This window comes from Vulpes lagopus, chromosome 1, assembly GCF_018345385.1.
Source record: "Vulpes lagopus strain Blue_001 chromosome 1, ASM1834538v1, whole genome shotgun sequence".
Taxonomy (NCBI): Eukaryota; Metazoa; Chordata; class Mammalia; order Carnivora; family Canidae; genus Vulpes; species Vulpes lagopus.
In genome coordinates, this window is record NC_054824.1 from 97,349,484 (window position 1) to 97,371,588 (window position 22,105).

Sequence of the window (22,105 nt, forward strand, 5' to 3'; positions counted from 1 at the left end):
TAAACTTTTTGACATAACAAATGTAAAATTACCTGATTTACAATCATCACGGTCAAAGCTACACTAGAGAGATTTCATATTTAAATATGGGTAATCTTCAGTGGACAGAAGGTAAAAGAAAATACCCAGGATGCCTATTTAAAACAACCATATTCAACGTTCTTAAGCTGCCTGGATTACATTTGACACAAGTCGATTTTTTTGGCCTATTTTCAGTATTCCTACATACTCAGGGATATTTAAAAACCTAAGCAGCTTATTTTGGTTCCTATTTAACCAAGACTCTTTTCATGTATAAGGAAAATGTTAATATTTTTACAGTACACTGGAATTATGTGTGACATAGAATGGGAGGAAATAAGTCTTGCATTTTTTGCAGTTCTAAGTCACCTAAGAGAAAAGCAGGTCCTATCAGTACGAAATAGCTTGTGTTAAAAATGCTTTCATACAAGTTATACAAAATTATCTATTATGACTCTTGACTGAAATGTTGATTTACAATAAAATGTTTATGCAAAATATTTAAAAATAAATGTTATCTCCTCCAACAAATCAATACTTAATACCTCCTATAGCAATGTAAGTATTATAAACCAAACCTTAACAGAGGAAAGGATTAAAGTTTAATGGGTACAGAAATAGCTCAAAATCCGTGAGTCATCTCCCTCTGCACACATGCTCACCTGAATACTGAATACCATACTGCTGTGGCGGCTGAGGCGGCGCCTGGGGCTGCTGAGCACCATAGCCGGCCTGTTGCGGGTACTGCTGGTACATCTGGCCTAAAAAACAAGTCAAGGAAAAGAGGCAGGTTTAATTTGGCAGAGAGAAATATTTTTAAGGCACATCTCATTCTCTCCGCATCCAAACACATAAGTACACTTGGTAACAAGACACAAGAATGGGTCTGTTCCCCCTTTAAATGCTACTAAGTACAAGAATATCTACAGAGCAAACATAGCTGCTCTGCTGTGAATTGACTGCAGAGAACTCTCAGCAGCAGCAAATACAACAGATATGTACTGCTAATGTTCAGTAAAAATCAACCAAGTCAAAAATCACGAAGTAAAAATCTGAGAAAAGGAACAAATATAACTGATAGCTTCTAAATCTCTCCCAAAACACCATATTTATTCTAAAGGCTTGAACCTTTGTTACCTTGGAAGATACCACCTTAATCCCAGATTGTATTTCCTAACTAAATTTCAGGACAGAAGTGACCAGAAATATAATCAAAAGGAAAAAATATGTACAGCATTATGATAATAGATTCTGAGAAATTAGAATGATTAACTCTACAATACAAAAATGAGCAAAGAACAGAATAAATACATAGGAGGGAAAAAGGATTGCTTACTAGCAATCCCTATACAGATACAGAAAAATGAAGCAATTTACCTCAAGTCAATACAGCTAGTATGAACCATTACTGGGATGCAAACAAAACTCTACAACTTTAGTTTAAAAGAAGTTCTGTACACATTATTTCATTTAAGATAAATATAAGCTTAGGTATCATCAAAAAGGCTGAGATTAAGGCTCCACATAATAGGCTGTTGCCAACAATGATTCTAAAGTGTAACTGTTTTTTTCTTAACTTTTTAAAAACTTTTTTTTTAAGATTTTATTTATTTATTCATGAGACACACAGAAAGAGGCAGAGACAGAGAAAGAGTGGAGAAGCAGGCTCCTTGCAGAAAGCCCGATGTGGAACGCGATCTCTGGACCTGGGATCATGCCTTGAGCTCAACCACTAAGCCACCCAGGCGTCCCTCTATTCAAATTCTAATCAGCAACTGATCTAACTGGTGATATCAGGGACTCATTATACATCATATGTGAAAAAGTATTCATTAAAAGCCTATAATTCATCCTATAAATAACTGGTATCTTAACCTAGACTGTGCTATCCAACATGATAGGCACTAGCCACATACAACTACTAAGCACCAGAAATATAGCTGAACTATAACATATTAGGTTGTTGAAGTGTTTCAAATTGGTGTCACACCCCAGATTTCTAATGTGCAGTACAAAAAATAGAATGCAAACATTAATAACGATAACTACATGTTGATATGCCAGATACAGGATTAAGCAAAATGTCTAATTAACATTAGTTTTACTGTAAAAACTTTCTTAAATGTGATGAATTAAAAAATTACTTATGTCTTCCACTGTATTTCTTCTGGAGAGAATTGATCTAGAGATTCACCTCCAAAATGCTACTGACTGAGGTCACATATTAATAACTATGCCATTTTTCTAGTGTAAACTTAAAGAGTTTCAGCAAGGCACACAATCAAAGCCATCCTAAAGAATTCAACAAGTATCAGACAGTATTAACTGGATGCCTCTGGAAAAAGGAACCTGGTTGCTAGGGGTCAGAGGTAGGAGAGACAATATTTGATTTTTCACTATTTATCCTTTTATATTTTCAAATTTTTACCTACTTGAAAATAATTTTTCAATTAAAATAAACCCAATAGAATAATGTGAGACACTAAGAAAGCATTAAATCCCATTCCTTTAGAAGTGAACAGCAAACATTATTTGGTACAATTGTCTTTCCAACTGCCATTCTACAACAGTATACACTGCTTAAGATGGAATTTTTTTCTAAAAAAAACACCAATGTCAGTTCACCTGAAGAACATATTAAGAATAAAATTCTTAGGAAAAATATTTACAATTCCAAGGCCCATTTTATGGAATTTAAGTAGCCACTAAACTCCCATCCCATCAAAACTCTGCTTTTACTCCTTGTTTCAGCCCACATCTGCTTCAGTTCTAGTTTGCTCCAGTTAGGGCAACTGTATCTTGGTACAAAGTAAAGACTATAGCTAAAGTTGGCTGAGAAGAGGCTGAAGCAGTAAGAAATTCTTCCCAAACTACCCACTCATCAGACAACTATCACATGCTAGACCCTATGTTGTCTAGCATTCATTCAACAAGAAGACTAAATATAGAGCCACAAGATGACTACGATTCTATTATATAAATGCTGCATTCATTTTAGGCTGTGAATTTTTTTTTTTTTTTTTAATATGATTGATAAAACTCAGTCACTTGCTTCTGGTGCTGAAAATACAGCATACCACCTACTTGACCCCTTTATACAAATAGTTAGAGCACCACCTGGTGTTTGTTTTAAAGTGGAAGGTGTTCAGTTTGTAAACTTCAGGTGTCTGCTCTCCTGAGCTTGCTGTGGCCTCTCAATCCCCTTCAACCATGGAAATAACGCCTTTATCTGTTTAAATACAGAGCCTTCAAGTTATATTTCTAGAGATATTCTTTTAATACCAATAGTTTTGTCCAATTTTCGTAATTTAAATGAGAGAATAGTAAAACCCAGAGAGATTAAATTGCTCATCCAAGGACACCTCACCTAGAAAAGACAAGTTTGATTTAAAATACACTTTTTTCCACAAAAGACATATTGCTAACTGCACAAAAATTTAAAGGGCTATTTATCTTTCAAAAAACTACACTTAAGTTATGCTTTACCTCTATTTTAAAAATCTTTCCAATTACAAAAATAATATACAGATGCAAGAAGAGGAGGGAAAAGGAAATAAAACAGCACCTAAGTATTATGCAAAATGAAGTGTCACCTCAGGGAGTCACCACTGACCCTCTGGTTACCACTGACTGGTAACTGGTATGAATCCTTCCTGACCTTTTGTCATGTATTTACATTCACATAAGCACTTTTTCAGGTTTGGTTTTGTTTTTTTACAATAATCAGAAGCATATATGACTTCTAACCCAAAAGCATACCATATCAGTAAATCAGAAATTTCTACAACTGTATTCATAAAACGAATGCTTATGTAAGCTCTTTACCATGCATCACCAACAATGCTGCAATAAACATCTCTGCACATTTACCTCCCCAAATAAGTGCTCTTATTTCTATTTTACCTTCACTCTGACCTGCTTGTGTCTGAGCTCCTGTATATGGTGGCTGCTGTGGCTGAACTCCTGGTGGATGAGCTGCAGAGGAGGAGGAAGCAATGCTGTCGGGTGTCCCTGAACGGTCTTCTGCAGGAGCACTGGGTGGCCCTAAATGATCATGAAAAATCAGTTTAGTTCCCAATATAGGGAAGTTCCCTTCCCCAGCAAGCTCAATTAATAAGTTTGGTTAAAAGATACTCAAACCGAAAGTACTATAGAACAAGCAATAACCACAAATGCAACCTTTTACAGTGAATGTATATACTTCATTTCTTCCTTTGCTCCACACTTCCTAAGAATCCATAGCTATGACTAGAAATCCTTCCCTATACAGTGTAGAGTGTTATATTCCTAAGTACTAACCTCTCCCTGCAAAAATCAAAACCCATCTCTGCAATACCACTATCCTCCACTTCGTGTTACCTAATCATTTTGTAGGTCAAGCAAAAGTATTCCATTCTACAATGGGCCTCCATTGCCCATAAATCAAGTTCAACCCTCTGGTTTGGTAGTCAAGGATCCAAACACTACTTCTCACAATTCCTCCTCTTGCATGCCCCCTGTTAGCTGAAACTAACCTTCCATTTCATTTATCACCGTTCCCTCCTGTCCCATTTTCATGTATTAAATATAATGTTCTTTACATCCAGTTATTACTCCACACTTCCAGTAAACCTTCTTCACTCATACTTTTTCTGAAGTATACTTTTATTATGACCCTTACCAACTTCAACTTCTCATTTCTGAACAGCTCTCATCTTCCTCTTAGATTACACAAGCTATTTGGGCCAGGCTCCTTTCTGATTCTTTTTGTCTGCCTCACAAAGACTACCTCTCAAAGTCGTCCAAAATAATGAACAAAGAAGTAAATGGTGAGAATCTACTACAGTTCTGATCCTGTGACAGTCAATAAAGACACTCTGAGGACAACTGTAGATGTTTATTTACTCTTTTAAGTTCTTTCTGTTGGGCAATATAGAGGAGTGGTTAAAGGCACGGACTATGGAGCCAAACTGCCTAGTTTCAAATGCCAGTGTTGCCACTTAGTAGCTCTGTTACTCTGGACATACTACCTCGTCTCTTTCTGTGCCTCAGTTTCCTCATCTGTACAAGAGAAATACTAATTTCTACTTCATTAAGGTTACTGTAGGGATCAGGAGCTAACAAGAGCTTACAGCAAATATTTATAAGATTATATCACAAGAGCTTATGTGAGTGATAGCCATTTAGAAAATTCCACATAGGGACTTGCTATTACTTAGCTAAGTTCCCCGATGGCAAACCTCTACCCTCTAGACTGGTGCATCCCAGAACTCAGCACTTCATTAGGCAACTGTGTGGCTGGCCAATAGAGTCCAGGCACTGACAAGAACCTAGGCTAGGATTCAGAGTGGCAATGCAGAGAAATTGATGGCTACCAGAGTAAAACGGGTTAAGTGCTCGTGTTACTGATACTTACATATGTGTACGTAAATACATACATTTTCCTACAAAAAACACTATTACTGACCTAAGAAAGTACATTACTTTGATCCTTCTTTCCTCTCTTGTATGTAACCTATTAGTCAATGTTGCCAACCTATCTTTGTAATACTTTATTCCTCCTTCCAATGTCCATATTCACTATTACAGTCAAGCTTTTCCCAACAGCAGACATGAATAACTACAAAGTATCCTGGCATTTTCAATGGGCACAGTTTTTCTTACTTCAAATAATGTGAACTATATTAATCATGTTATTCTGGTATGGCATAGACTATATTCTAATCCAAATTTTAAGCCTGACCTTATATATAACTATTCCTCTATCTGCCATTGCTTAACAAGAAGACATATTCACTCAAATTTCAGTTGCTCTAAGTTCAGATGTATCACTTGTGTGATGTCGTCTTTCACCAAGAACATACATCATATACTAATATTTGTCTTTCGAGAATTTCACACAATTCTCTTAAGTGAATAATCCCATAGAAGTCTCAAAGAAAAAGAAAATAGACTGAATCCTGTATTTCCAGTTACTGATAATGGCAAAGTAAGTGGTCAAGGGGTAACCACTAAAAACCTGGACAAAATAGCAGAAAACAACTATTTGAAATCACTGGAAGTCAACCAAATGTTAAGCAGAAACCAGAAACGTTTACCCCCAATTGAATTACAGTGGCTAAGAATTACAAGCCCTGACCTCTGCAACCCCAACAGCAGAAAGCCATAATGGCTAGCTTCATGGCTAGCCAACTAGCTGGAAATTTGAGGGGAAAAAAAAAAATCCCTGGATTAAGAGAGCCACCAAAAGAGGGAGACCTAAAAACCAAGTATAAGCTCTGCCCAAAATCCTCAGCTGGTCATAAAATTAAGAGGTAGACACATAAGAGAGCTCAGGAAAAAAAGCCGCACCAAGAACTGAAAGGGCTGAGCAGACAGATTAGTTGGTATGCTCCACCGGGACAAAGAATGAGTAGTTTGAATCCATACAAAATAACTCACTGCCAGAGCAACAATAACAAAAAGCCCTCAAAGGAACCTAAAAGAATCCCAAGTCACCACTTTAACCATAATGTCCTGTTTTCAATAAAAAATTATCAGATATGCAAAGAAACAGGAAAACGTGACCCACAATCAAAGAAAAAGGCAGGAAAAAGAAAGTGGACTCCAAACAGGCTCAGATGTTGGATGAAGCAGCAAACATTAAGAGCTACTATAAATATTTTATTTTAAAAAATTGTATTTTTGGGATCCCTGGGTGGCGCAGCGGTTTGGCGCCTGCCTTTGGCCCAGGGCGCGATCCTGGAGACCCGGGATCAAATTCCACATCGGGCTCCCGGTGCATGGAGCCTGCTTCTCCCTCTGCCTATGTCTCTGCCTCTGCCTCTCTCTCTCTCTCTCTGTGACTATCATAAATAAATAAAAATAAAAAAAAAAATAAAATAAAATAAAAAATTGTATTTTTAAAGAATTAAAAATGCATCAATGAGTTACAGGGAAATACAGTCTTAATGCAAAGGAACCTCAAAAGAAAAAAACTATACAATCAAATGAAAATTCTAGAGCTGTATGTATAATTAAAATCCAAAGAGAAAGAAAGCAGAAAAAATTCTGAAGAAGTTACAGTCAAAAAATAAAAATAAATCCTAGTATAAGTGCTGTTTTAAGATTAAAACCATTTCCGGGATCCCTGGGTGGCGCAGCGGTTTGGCGCCTGCCTTTGGCCCAGGGCGTGATCCTGGAGACCCGGGATCGAATCCCACATCGGGCTCCCGGTGCATGGAGCCTGCTTCTCCCTCTGCCTGTGTCTCTGCCTCTCTCTCTCTCTCTGTGACTATCATAAATAAATAAAGATTAAAAAAAAAATTTAAAAAAAATAAAAATAAAAAAAATAAAAATAAAAAAAATAAAAAAAAAAACATTTCCATAAGAGCACTTTCTACACAAAAGCAAGTTAACCAGAAACCTACATTTAAATTTAAATTTCTCCAATTTAACATCCAAAGAGAGAAGACATCAAGTGTACTTTAAATCCTACAACAAATCCTTAATAAGATTATAAAACGGTTCAGATTTTAAAAAAATAAGTAAACTTTCTGAATTCTACTTTTGAAAGAATTTACCTAAACTAAACTGGTTATTCTTTAAAGGACAGCAGGTTCTATGATAGGGAGAATGCCTAAGAAAGTTTTCCAGGTGCTGGAAATCATCTAGATCTTGATCTTGCTTGGTGTTTTATATAGATACACACAAAAGTAAAAATTTACTGAACTGACCGCCTAAGATTTGTGCACATCACTGTATCTGTTAGCCTTCTATTAAAGAAGGAAAGAAGGAGAAGGAAGGAGAAAGGGAATGAAGGATAAGAGGAAGGAACTAACTTACCTGAAACCTGATCATCTGTTAAGCCAAACGCTGACATGACATTTTTATTGATTTCATCTTGGTTTTTTAAAGGATCAAAAGCTGACATACTTGCTGCCATAACCTGAGTAGATTGTTTTCCAGAAGAATCAGAAGCAGCAGGCTTTTCATCCCTACCATCCACAGTATCTATGAGAGGAATAAACAAAAACTTGTTTCCATTTTATCTATACTCAATGAAGCCTAAAAAATACAAAATAGGGAAAAATATATGTGTACATACTTGAAATGTTCAGAGTATCTCTGAATATAATTGTTAATTTTACTTTCCTCTTGACACTTGAATTTTTAAAATCAGAATAAAAAATAATGAAAAAGAAATTTTAAAAAGCAGCCTTAAAAAAAAAAAATTATCTACCTCCTTTCCTAAGAATTTTAGATGAGGAAAAGAAATACAAGCTCCTTAACACAGAAAAACACTTGCCCCTTTTTTTGGAGCCCCATGATCTATATATATCCTACTACCAGATACACTGAGGACTAATGTTTCATTTTGTAAAAGAATAAAGAAGTTTAACTGAAGTTATGATATCAACATTGATGTTTTACGTCTACTTGTCTATTTGTTCATCATTAATTACATGGAAATCTCAAGCCAACCAATACACTAAACAAATCCTTTTAATTTGTTATGTCACCCTTAAAATACTTTACAGTTGGAATGATGTGTGTGAGATTTGCTCAAAATAAGAGGGGTGGAAATGTACGGGAGTCTAGATAACAGGATACTATGAGCTGACAATTACTTTAGTTGGGGGGGGGTTTCACAAGATTGAGAGTATTATGTCTACTTTTGTACATTTTTCCATAATGAATTTTTTTAATAGAAAAATAAAATTTTAAACATGAGCATGATCAATTTAAAACTATGCTTTTCTTCTAAGGATACTAAGGTATTCAACAGGCATTTGTACCACTATGTTGTAAAAGAAAAGGGATTCAAGAATAACCCACATTTTACAAATAGGAACCTGAAACCAAAACGATATTAAAAACAAAACAAATAAATAAAAATATTGCTAACCATCTACTCAATTAATAATTTTTTATTTTCTTCCTGTTACCAAGCAAATAAATGAACATCAGTTATTAGGTTATCTTGTGAAAAACTCTAAGTATAATATAAGCACACATGGGCTTGCAGCTCTTATTCATTCCTATGATTCCACTGGTTACACTAATATTTCCTCTATTTCTGAAAGAAAACTGCCGTAAGTACTCCTTTAAAATAAGTCTACCAGTTACTCATCTTCCTCACCAATTTCCTTCCTAATCCTAATTCCAAGGCTATAGCCCAAAAGTGTATCACACCAATCTTGTAAGTTATTCCCTCCTTCATGGTCTGTGCATCCTTCCACTTACCACAAACTAAATCCATCAGGAAACACAATAATGCCTACCAGCCTTCTAGCTGCTCCTACTAGCTGCTCCGGCTACCGCAACAGATCCAGTGCCCAAGGTAGCCTACACATCATGTTCCTCAGAGAGGAAAGCAAGTACCTAAGAATCACTGCGGAGGCAGACCACTGACGAACATAGGTAGCCACATGTTTTGAGGTGAGGGCAAACCACACTGTTCTAAGGAGTACTCACAGCTGACAACACCATTTTGTGGTCTAGACTGTTTCTAGTGTAGCATTTTTGGGGGTTTATTTTATGTGAACAGAAAGGTTGTTTCACCAAACGTAAAAGCTTATAATTCTATTCCTTACAGCAGAATATAAGCTACTATAGGTAATTTTTACACAGTACCAGCTACACTTGTTGAATTTTCATCTAAGTTACATAATATTCTACAGATGCTCAAACCCTCTGAAATTATAAGCGAATGTTGTTGTGTCAGCCATCTATGAATTCCTCTGGCAAAATGGCCAAAAGTTTTCTTCAGATTCTGGAACTAAAGTTGGAGCTTTTTGTCTGGAGAGATAGGGTTCAGAAAAGGCCATTTGCCTTGAACTGAAATATTAAAAGTTTCATCAAGAAAAGGTCAGGAAGATCTTATTATAGTATTTCAGCAAATCTCTAATATGCTTTGAAATACAGAAGTAGAGACACCTGGGTGGCTCAGCGGTTGAGCGTCTGCCTTGGGCCCAGGGCATGATCCCGGAGTCCCAGGATCGAGTCCCGCATCAGGCTCCCTACATGGAGCCTGCTTCTCCCTCTGCCTCTGCCTCTCCCTCTCTCTGTGTCTCTCAGGAATAAATAAAATCTTTAAAAAAAAAAAAAAATGAAATACAGAAGTGGATCTAGAAATAACTAATCACCAAATATTTGTTAAAAATCTACCATTAAGACAATTCCACATAGCTGAAGGAAGAGAGGAAGAGGAAAACTAAAGAAAATGCAGTTTTATATACACTATATTTAAACTAAAGAAAGAAAAACAACTCCAAAACTTAAATGGAGCCAAAAAATATAATCTAGGAGAATCTAATGGCTGCAAGGATTATACAATGCCACTTTCCCACAAAATCATCTTCTATTAAGTCCCTTATACACAGTCATCCAGACTCTATAAAACTATTTCATAATGCAACTTTAAGCATATAATTTATATGCAAACAAAAATTGTAAAAAAAGAAACAAAAACAAAAACAAGTTTGTTTTTTAAGTGCAACATCTAAGAATACTAAAAGTTGAGGAAAACAGTTTTTCAAAATCTACTTTCAAGCCCTAATACACAAACTTCAGTCTACATTTTTAAATATATTTGGTCCAAAAACTTTGTCAGTTCCAAATTTGTCAATAAATCTTACTTTATCTTAATATAAACACACTACATATCATCTGTAAAGTGAAAAAAATAAGCTTTTCTTTACATATAATTAAAAACTATGTTTAAGTAAACTTTACAATTTTCCATTTGAACATACAAATCTCAAGTTATTTATTTAAAATTACTTCATATGCCACATAAAACACATGAAATTATTGCAATTCCAAATTACTGTAATTACACTGTAATTATTACAATGGAAAGGGTTCAAAAGAGTCAAAGGGGTTTGAAAACTGACCTATTCATAAACCCAGGGGTTTAAGACTAGCTGTAAAGAATCAACCCAAGAGCACTTTAAAAATGGGATTCTTTGGCTCTGCTCTTTAGTAGATTTACAATGAGATCCAAGAATTAGTAAAATAAAACCTCCTGGTAATCCTAAAGGACAGAGGCAAAAATAAGAAAGGGTAACAAGGATGCCAACGTGCTCCTACATAAACAGTTTTAAAAAAAATCTGCAAAAAGATACTAATATATAGAGTATAATGCTAGGCAAAAAGTCAAAGACAAATATCATTTCACTCATATGTGGAATTTAAGAAAGAAAACAAATGAACAAAGGGAAAAAAAAAAAGAAACCAAAAAGATTCTTAACTACAGAGAACTGACGGTTACCAGAGGGGAGGTGGGCTAAACAGATGATGGGGATTTGCTTGTCATAATGAGCACTGGCTGATGTATGGAATCACTATATTATACACCCGAAATTAATACTGTAAACTATATTGGAATTAAATATTGGAATTAAAATAATAACAATAAATTTTTTTTAGAAAGACAAAGGAAGAATAAAGCAGAATAAAATGGATTCACAGTCTACCATTTTCAGGAATACTGCCAGAAGGTCCTGGCTCTCCAGGTGGTTCCAAGCTATCCAATAAGCGGTTCACTTTATTTCTCAGTTCTATCAGCTCTCGACGGAGATATTTCACCTGACTGGATTCAAGGGGTCTTGGCTGGCCATTAACTGGAATAAAAACATTAATTTGCTTAAAACTAGGCAATGTTCTTAACATATCAACACAATAACAGCAATAAGGAAAAACAAATGTAATTTCTTTAAAACGAGAAACAAAAACAAGATACCAAATGATGTCATTTAAATGAGAACTCTTTTTAAGGAAAGAATTATTACTAATAGTTTACTTTTTGAAAAAACAAACATTAATAAGTCTTTGTTGATGCACATCTATGGCCTGTGATAATGTTGGTTAAAAAAAAGTTTTATTAGGAGAAACTACAATAAACTAAAATTTTAATATATATTTTAATAGAAATTATGTACCTTCAAAAGCTCACTTTTTTCTCCAAACTGTTCTTTTTATATTTTTGAAGTAATATAATAAACACCTTATTCTATACATATAATGTTAAAAGCTACAACGTGACTAACAGGTCTGTTATCCCCCTTGCTTATTTTTGACCTAAAAAAATAGCCACCTAAAATAACTGACCTAAAAAGTAACCTATTAAAAAAAAGAAAAAAAAAAAAAGCAGAATTCTTGAATCCAAATCACTACTGTCCTTCAAAGTAGTTACTTCCAAAAGCAGTATACTAACCATAAAAAGTCAGAGATATTTTAATAATCACTGGAGTTTTAAATGAAGACAATTACCTCAGTTAGTCGAAATAACCTAAAAAAGGAAAAAAATAAAAGAAATCCTTCAACCAGCAAAAAAAAAAAAAAAAAAAAACTACCACCACTTAGGCTACTTTACAAAAAAAAAAAAAAGGAAAGCAAGGCTCTGAGTGCAAGCTTCAAGATAGGAGTTCAAAAATTAAACTAAGCTAAAATAGTTTATGCACTGCTGGTACACATATTACAAATTCCCAAGTCAACAAATTAAAAAGAAAATCCATTTGAAAATAAAGGTTCAGGGATTCTTTGCTGAGTTGCAAACATCAAACCGCCAATCTAAGTTCTTTGAAGACAACCCTATTTTTACACACTCCCTATATACAGTTATGAGGAAGTTCAATACAATTTTCTATTACATCCATTTATTACTCATTTTTAGGGTATTACTGGGTTTTCTCTAATATCTAGAAAGAAGAAAAGCAGCTCCTGACAACTAGGAACTGGCCTAGTCCTCTAAGACAGGCCTCAGTACTGCCAGAAGCTGGGCTGGCTGGCACTCACAAGTAAGCTGCGGTGTTCTCCTGGTGAACATGAACAATTTCAAAGAACATTAACAATCGCAGAAGATACTCTGGGACTGTGACAGATGAAGACAAAAACAGAGCCACTGCAATACTCATGGGAGAACTCAGACAAAACAAGAATAACCACCAAACCACAAAAATGGCCAACATCCCTGGCTGCTGTTTTACCAACTGAAGCTTTAGCCTCAATTAATTCCTCCAGCTTCTGCATAAGACTTATTAGTAAGATACCCAATCACAGGACCATCCAATCTAAGGGCAGGGCCCATTTCTTGGAACCTTATCCAAAATCATCTAACATAAACCCAAGCCTATGAAAAATCCTAATACTTTTACTGAGACACCCCACTGTTCATAGTATTCATCCTCCCTCACTGCAATGTATCTGTAGTATTCTCCTTTTTCATCCCTCACATTGCTTATTTGAGCCTTTTTTCTTAACTTTAATCTTAATAGAGGTTTGCTAATTTGTATCTTCTCAAAATTGTTGATCCTATCAATTCCCTGACTTCTAGCTCACTTCTACTCTGTATTATTTTCCTAAGTTACTTGTCCTTCTTGTATTGAATACTACAAAATATCCCTTCAAGTTTAGCTTTAGCACACTCTACAAAAACTTCATTATGTAGAAACCATTACTAATTATTTCTAATTCCCACTATAATTTCTTCTTTGACTTGTTACTTAAAAGCGTATTTTTTCCTTCAAAAGTCCCATAGACTGTGCTATCTTTTTTGTCCAGTGGTTTCTAATAAGGCCAGAGAATATAACCTCTAAGATATCTCTTCTCTGATATCTATTGATATTTGTTGGAAAAACCACTATATGGTCAATTTTTATAAATGCCCACATGTACTAAAAAAAAAGCTATACTCCTTCCTGATGGCTAGATGCATAAGACCAAGTCTGTATCTGATCTGTTCAAATTTTCTCTATCCCTACTAATTTGGAGCCTGCTTGATCTACTAGTTTCTAAGGAAAGAGTATTAAAATCTCTTTCAAGATTGCAAATTATTTTTCCTTACGGAAAAATCTAAGAAAAATCTAATGCTATGATGCATTACTGTTCAGAATGGTTATATAGTCTCAATGAATCGTATTTTTATTATGAAGTGACTATTACTAATGAATATTTTCACTTAGAGTCCATTCTATTAGTATTGACAACTAGCTTTGAGTTTATCTAGTATGTTTTTAGCCCTCTACTTTCAAACTTTGCAAAGTAATTATTTTAGTATGTCTCTTATAACCAGTGTGTAAGAAGACTTTGCTTAACTCCAGTTAAAATCGATCTTTTAACATGTACTTTGGTCCATTTATGTGTACTGTATTATTTTGCCCTATTTTATCAAGCTTTCTCTCAGCTTCTTTCCCTCATCATCTAGTGAACCACGTAGGTACTCTTGTTTCCTTCTTTCCTTTCCCTCTTCTGGTTATTTCTAGTCTCTTTCTAATCACTTAACATTTTAGACATATATACTTCAATTTTTAAAAATCTAAAGTTAATTAGTATCCTCTTCCCAAATACAAGTTTTTAAAATACTTAAATTTCTATCATCCTCTCCTGTCTTACATATAATTATTAATCAGTATTTTGTCCCATCTTGTTTTTGTATTCCTAAAACTTTTTTTTTTTTTTTTTTATAATCAGTGCTCATTTAAATTTACACGTTAGGGATCCCTGGGTGGCGCAGCAGTTTGGCGCCTGCCTTTGGCCCAGGGCACGATCCTGGAGACCCGGGATCGAATCCCACATGGGGCTCCCGGTGTATGGAGCCTGCTTCTCCCTCTGCCTATGTCTCTGCCTCTCTCTCTGTCTCTCTCTCTCTCTCTCTGTGACTATCATAAATAAATTTAAAAAATTAAAAAATAAATAAATAAATAAATAAATAAATAAATAAATAAATAAATTTACACGTTATTAACCAGTTTATTTGCTCACAACTTCTTGCATGTTTCATCCTTCTTCTGGACTCAAATTTCCTTCTTGCTAAAGAATTATTTTAAAAAACTCTTTCAACAAGGCCCATGAGTGATGTAATTCTCAGTCTTTATTTGAATTTTTTTTTCATTTTTATTTTTTTGATAAAGAGCACACAAGGTGGGAGAGAACCTTAAGCAGGCTCCATGCCCAGCACAGAGCCCAATGTGGGGCTTGATCCCATGACCCCAAGATCATGATGTGAGCCAAAATCAAGAGTCGGATGCTTAACTGGCTGAGCTACCCAGGCACCCAGAAATTGTTATCTCCCCTTATTCCTCAAGCCTAGCAGACTACAGAAAACTACTTTTCCAGTTACTTTTCTGATCAGTTTGAAAATGGTACTCTGTCTCTAGCTTCTACTAGAATTATGAAGAAGTCTACCAACACAGTCTAATTGCTTTGTAGGTGATGAGTCTTAAGTCTCTCAGGCTACTTTTTAAGATCTCTTCACCTTACGTATTTCCAGTTTCGCGACAGCATGTCCAGTGGAGTTTTATTTATATCCTGTTCACAACTCACTGTGCCTCCTGAATCTGTTTGTATCTTTTATATAATTCTGAAAATTTCTTTACCATTACCTCCTCAAATATTTCCACTCCTTCATTATCTCTTTCTTTAAAGTCTTAATGGAAATAGGCTGGACTTTCTCATTCTCCAATTCTATCTCATATTTTTCATCTCTGTTTTTATGCTTGATTCTAGAATTTCTTTAGACTACCTTCCAGTTCACTAATTCTCTCTTCAACTGTGACTAAGAGTTGTTCTCCCTCTCCACCCTGTATTTAATTTTAATGATATTTTTCTCTTCCAAAAGTTACCTTGATTTGTTTTTAAAATCTGTTTATTCTTTTTCCATAGTGCCTTGTTCTAACATTCTTATTTCTTTTGTATCTAATAACCTTTAACACATATCTCATGGATGATCACTTCTATTAACTGAAGTTCTCAGAAGTCTACTCCTATTACTAGTTGTGGCCATTGTTTCTTGCTTATATGGACTGTTTCACGTGTGTCTTACAATTCTGAACTCTAAGTTCATCAACAGGATCCCATCTAGGAGAAGCCTATGACCTGGATTGAGAATATATTCCTCCTAAGAGATTTCTGCCTATCCTTATCATTTTTTTATGTTTTTTTCTGGGCTTGAAAGCTCCCAAACTATGTAGACCGTTTAAATTTAAACCCAACTCGTCTAAGGGCCACAGTTATAAATCCTTAAGGGAGCTTTCACAAACCCAACAGCCCAGGGTACAAGAGCTTCCTGTATCAATTCCATGACTCGTTCTGTATCAATAGAGAGGTATTTTTCCTTTTTCCTATCTAGGGCCTATGAACCTAGATACACTGAGGGCCTGTGACCCAAGGTCTCTAAACACCAAGTGATTAGTCCTTACATTATGTAGAATAAAACCTTGACCATCACCACCAAAAGTACACCAAGTCTCAGCCTTTGGTATTTTTGGTCCTGGTTTTTAATTCCACCTATCTTTTGGTCCCTGAACATTTCTCTATACTTCAAAAAACACATTTGTAGTAGTTGATCTAGGATGTCCTCAGTATTTCTGGAAGGAAGGCTTTCAGTTTATCAAACCTTCCTGATAGCAGGCTAACAGTGGTTAAGCATTCAATACTGTAACATGATACCTTCTCTCTAAAAGATTTTTAAGCAGTTTTTATTTGTTACCAGCATTTTAAAATCTGATTCACATTCATCCTTCCTAGGTGGAAATGAAATAAATACAAATTAAATCAACTGGCCAACATCATGTTTCATGGAACTGTAAGGTTCAATGCCAGGTACTTTTTAAAAATGCTAAATAAAACATTCAGAAAAAAGGCCCAGATTTTATTTTTTCACATAATCATACTACCACTTTAACTCTAATCACTTCTATCTTATCCCTGAGGAGTCCTGCCTTACAAATTTGTTAATATCTATTAAGAAAACAAATCTAAAATATTAAAATTAATCTATTTGTTTTATCAAACGACTTCTAACTTAATCTTTAAGTACTCCTTGAAAAATAATGTCTACAGTATTGCATCCTATATGTTAAGCCTTGAGAAGCAAAAACACGTTATAGAAGATAATTATATACACTAAGAACTTAATAAAATAAACTTAATAAAACTAAAACTTAATAAAGGTAGTTTTAAACCTGCATTTTCAATCCTGGAAATTCTTCTATAAGTGGCATCCATTATTATGTAGGGAACTGAGCAAATGGGAGAATTTAAACATGCCTCCTTTCTATTTATCTCCGAAGGAAAAAAAAAATACTTATACCTAATAATTCAAAAATTCAGATATAACTGAAAAAGTTATCACTTAATTCTGAATCTTTAAAAGGAGTAAAGCTGGGGTGCCTGGGTGGCTCAGTCAGTTAAGCGTCTGCCTTCAGCTCAGGTAATGACCCCAGAGTCCTGGGATCCAGCCATGAGTGGAGCAGGGCTCCCTCAGTGAGGATTCTGCTTCTCCCTCTCCCTCCCTCCCCACCACTCATATTCTCTTCTCTCTTGCTTGTTCTCTCTCTCTCTCTCAGATAAAAATTTAAAAAAAAAATAAAAATAAAAGGTAAAAGCTAAAAAAAACTTCAACAATACAATATAGTAAATTTATTAGAAAGTTTACCACTTACCAAATAATGTCAGTTTCAGTATTCTACTACACTGAATTGCAAAAGAAAGGTCAGAACTATCAAAAATTGTTATAAGATCTCCATCTGGAATTAAAAAAAAAAAAAAAGGAGTAAGTTTCAGATTTATGTGTCAGTAGTAAACCAGGATATACATTTTAATTAAATGCTAACTGTGGATCACAGAACATAATTAGAATCTCCCATAAGAACTTTAAACAATAAAGGATCTGGGAAAGATCTATTCAAAAGGATACTATATCCATTTTGCTTATTACTTTTACAGCAAGGTTATTTACCATATCCTCATAAGAAAACCCAAAACATAGCTAAGTTTAATGTACTGAATGATCTTTTACAAATTACTAGGACATTGATGGTAGCAATATAACAAATTACTGGTTTAGACTAAAACCTTCCCGTACCAAAAAATTTAAATATATTTATCAAAAGTTAAAAAAAAATATAGATTCCCAAGGTTCAAATTTTAATCCTAAGTACAGTAAAATACCACTAATACCAATGGAGGGGCAGCTTTATAATAGTAAGTAAAAGGATCATGGACCATTTTGATATGAAGATGAAAACTATTAACTCTCCTTAGGAAAAAATACTCATATATACAAGACTCTGTAATCTCCTAGACCTCAAGGTTAAAGAATATTATAATCAGCTTCTTGATTCAAAAACTTTCAAAGGACTAGGGGAAAAAATGTTCTCTAGAGAGAACAAGAACAGAAAAGCAGCCACGGGCAAGGAGATGACCAGGAGCCTCTGCCAAGTATCTTCACACACACAGGTGGGTTGGGGCATGAGGATGACAGTTCTGTCCTGGGGAGGCTGCTGCAAGGATGCTCCACTACACCAATTTTAACACTGATTAGACAGATTTATTTTGAACAAAGGTGGCAACAAAAGCCATAACTGAGAATTTTATCATTGTTTTTAGATCTTTATAACCAGACCCACTTCTTATAACATTTCTAATGCTCATCTTCAGGGATTCTACTCATACACATATTTTGAATGAAGTATATATGTAAAAGAAGGAAACTTCTAACTACCATTTTTATTTTCTGAATTTCACAACAGAAACAGAATACATATGATAGCAGGAACTTTACCCTACACCACCGCCCTAATACCCAACAGTCTATGGAACACAAATCTGTACAATTCAAAACACGTAGAAACACCATGAAAAAGAAATTCAATGTGATGACTGGATGTGGAGGACAAAGTTTCAAAAATAAGGATACCCTAAGCTAAAGCCCACAAACTGATCCCAATGGTCAAAATCTCACATTTATAGGACTGTGAACCAAGAACAGTTTTTACATTTTTTAAAAGCTTTTAAAGAAAAGTGGATGAAATAAATGCCTTATATGACCTACGACGCTAAGATATTATCTGATCTTTTAAAGAAATGATTGCTAACCCTTGTCCTAAACAAAAATAAGGCAGTTAAGAAAAAGCCAGATAAATAGTGAGGTCAGTTAAAGTTAACCAAGTTTGAGGTAAATTAAGGCACATACCTGGAAGTCAAAGAGGCGAAAGCCAATGTATTATATATAAATAGATGAGATTTATAGCTGTTCCAAATCATCAAAACTCCAAGAAATTGCTCTTCTTTACTGTCCTTTACTTGTAACTCCTTTACTGTCCTACTGACTCTCAAAATTAGTTTTGGGTACGATTAGATCATATTTTATTTAAAAAAAATTATACCTGTAGCTAAATGGCCAGTTTAGCTCATCATCAGTTTCACAGTGTAGGTTGTTGGAAAGTGGGCCAACTAGGGACATACTCCAAGCCACTGACATCTCAGCAGAGCCATGTGATTGGGGTTTGGCCAATGTGATATGAGCAGAAATGATATACATTACCTCAAGGCCTAGAGACTATAACTGCCCCATGTAACCCTCAACACTGTGTCTGCGTCCATCTGCCTGCTGATGTTAATGCTTCAGGTGAGCTTGTAAGCCATGTTTGAACACAACAGAGCTTCTGTCACTCTGGATCTCTAAATAAGTGTTAAACCACTGAAATTTTAAGATTTCTATTACCAAGAGCTGACACTACTTCAAGCCAGCACACAGAGACACAGAGAAGCAGCTGTTAGTGATAAGAAAACCAGGGCAGCAGTGTTAAAGATGTTAAGGGATAAGAGTATTTTTTAAAAGACAGTATGGGTACAAGGTGAAACAGACTAAAAATAAATTCAGCAGTAAGAAAGACTGGTAACCGGGCAGCCCCGGTGGCACAGCGGTTTGGCACCACCTGCAGCCCGGGGTGTGATCCTGGGGACCCGGGATTGAGTCCCGCATCGGGCTCCCTGCATGGAGCCTGCTTCTCCCTCTGCCTGTGTCTCTGCCTCTCTCTCTCTCTCTCTCTGTCTCTATGAATAAAATCTTTAAAATAAAAAAAAAAAAAGGAAAAAAGAAAAAGAAAAGAAAGACTGGTAACCACCTAAAGCACAATTTGCAGTAGAGATGTTTACAAAGAAGACAGGTTTGAAGAAAATAAAATAAGGATAATCTACTATTAAAATTCCACTGTATGTTTGATGCAATATTTGTCATGTAAAATCCACTGCCATAAAAATGGTTTTGTGGTCAAGTGAATCTAGGAACACTGCATACTATAAATTGACAATGTGCATCAGCATATTACATGTTCTGAAAATTTCTGCACTAAAGAAACACATTTCTGTTTCAACCAGCTTTCCCACACTTAGTTGACCGTGAAAATCTTTATCATTCAATTATCTACGGATACCTCTTTCACTTTGGGAAATATGAGTGAAAGTTCGGTTTTAAAAGCAAAAAGGAAACCAGAATTGCTTGAGCAGGAAGAGAAACAAAAATGCTTATAAAAATATATATGATAGTTCTATCACTTAAAACCCCATTTCTAATAATAAATCACTTAGCTATTTGTAACTTATAAAAGACTTATAATTAACTACACGAACATCTAATTAAAGTGGGTACTCAATTATAACAGAAGGGAATAAGATTTTTGAGCTAGTTCAATAAAAGATAGGCAAAAAAAAAAAAAAAAAAACCCACATATAATACTTAGACTTTTAATGACTAACTTTAGAAACAATCTTACCTTCATCTTTATATTTTATCGTAACTTCATCATTACTCAGAAGTTTTCCTCTGAAAACTCGCTGCATCATTAGCACTAATTCATCATAAGTAATATCTTCATTATGAATGGGAATTCGTCGAATATCCTCCCCAAGTTGAGCTTTGATGATTAGCTTCCCACTTAGGTCCAACTGTCCATTCATGGTGGACTCCAGGATGTTGTATATATATAACTCTACGGAAAGACTGATAAAATAGTTTTGATGATTAACAGCTCTAAAAACATATCTTAAAAGTTGAAAAGCAAAAATACTATTAGAATCTAAGAAATTCTGGCTTTCAAAAGAGATTCACTGTTCCAATGTTACCACATTCATCATGTTAAAATGGTCCGCAGATAACTTTATTACATGCTTAAGAAAACAAGTTTTATTTTATGTTTATTATTATTTTACCCACATACCTACTGCTTATGACATTACCATTTCTAACTTTACATGTCTAAAAACAAACTCCTGATCTTCCCCGCAAATTTTGCTTCTCCTGTAGTCATCTTCATCTGTTACTGATCATTTCTTCCTTCTAGCTGTTTATGAGGAAAAAAAAAAAAAGTCCACCAAATAGCCAAAAACCTGTGACTACTTTTATTTTATTTTTTTTTTAATTTTTATTTATTTATGATAGGAACATAGTGAGAGAGAGAGGCAGAGACACAGGCAGAGGGAGAAGCAGGCTCCATGCACCGGGAGCCCGACGTGGGATTCGATCCCGGATCTTCAGGATCGCGCCCTGGGCCAAAGGCAGGCGCCAAACCGCTGCGCCACCCAGGGATCCCGTGACTACTTTTAAAATAGCTCTATATTCCAATCATTTCAGTACCTTTACCTCTACCATCTTGATCGAAGCCGGATCATCTCTTGCTTGCATTACTGCAAAAGACTCCTAACTGGCCTGCCTGCTTTTAATCTATTCTCAACACAGTTATCCTGTTAAATAAAATCTAATGTCACTCTGCTTAAAATCTCCCCAATACAGTCACATCTCACTTTTAGTAAAAGACCAATAAGGTAATGATGTGGCCTCTGGCCCCTAGCCAAGTACTTAACCTCATTTCCTACTTTTCTCCCTGGTTACACCACTGCACCCATACTTTAAGTTCTCCTTCTCAACTCAAGGCTTTTGCACTTGCTGTTCATTTTGTCATGAGCCCTTGTCAGAACTCTCAAGATTCAGATCTCTGATAAAATGTTCACTTCTCAGAGATCTGTCCTGACGACCTAAACTAAGATGGATCCTCTTTCACTTTCTTATCCTGCTTCAATTTTCTTCAAAGCACTTACCACTATCAGACATTAAAAATGCATTAATTTTGTATGGTCTTTTCCACTAAAAATTAAAGAAGTAATTGGTTTTGTGCATGGTATTCCTAAGTACCAGTGCCTCACACCTGGTACTTACTCAATTTTGTTACCTGGAGGACAAATAATACTGACTTCCACACTCTATTTAGGCTGTAACTAAATGATAATCCTGAAGAGAAAAGCATGTGTGAACACTAAAAGAGAGGTCTCAAATTTTTCTCTT

The 22,105-nt window shown here is 35.2% G+C and overlaps 1 protein-coding gene across 4 annotated transcripts in view; it reads right to left on the reverse strand.

The window, feature by feature from the left end:
• The window catches only part of TFG (trafficking from ER to golgi regulator), a 29,376-nt gene that overhangs the window by 3,557 nt on the left and 3,714 nt on the right, over positions 1-22,105 (reverse strand). For 2 of the 4 annotated variants that reach the window (XM_041742476.1, XM_041742467.1), the window contains exons 2-7: positions 20,541-20,767; positions 17,427-17,510; positions 11,460-11,606; positions 7,825-7,992; positions 3,937-4,065; positions 684-782 (exon numbers count right to left, since the gene is read on the reverse strand). In XM_041742476.1, the coding sequence (XP_041598410.1) occupies positions 684-782; positions 3,937-4,065; positions 7,825-7,992; positions 11,460-11,606; positions 17,427-17,510; positions 20,541-20,724 (811 nt within the window). In that variant the 5' untranslated portion in view covers positions 20,725-20,767. Of the gene's footprint in view, positions 1-683; positions 783-3,924; positions 4,066-7,824; positions 7,993-11,459; positions 11,607-17,426; positions 17,511-20,540; positions 20,768-22,105 lie in introns of all 4 variants that reach the window. The other 2 variants (XM_041742458.1, XM_041742446.1) reach the window with 1 other exon arrangement.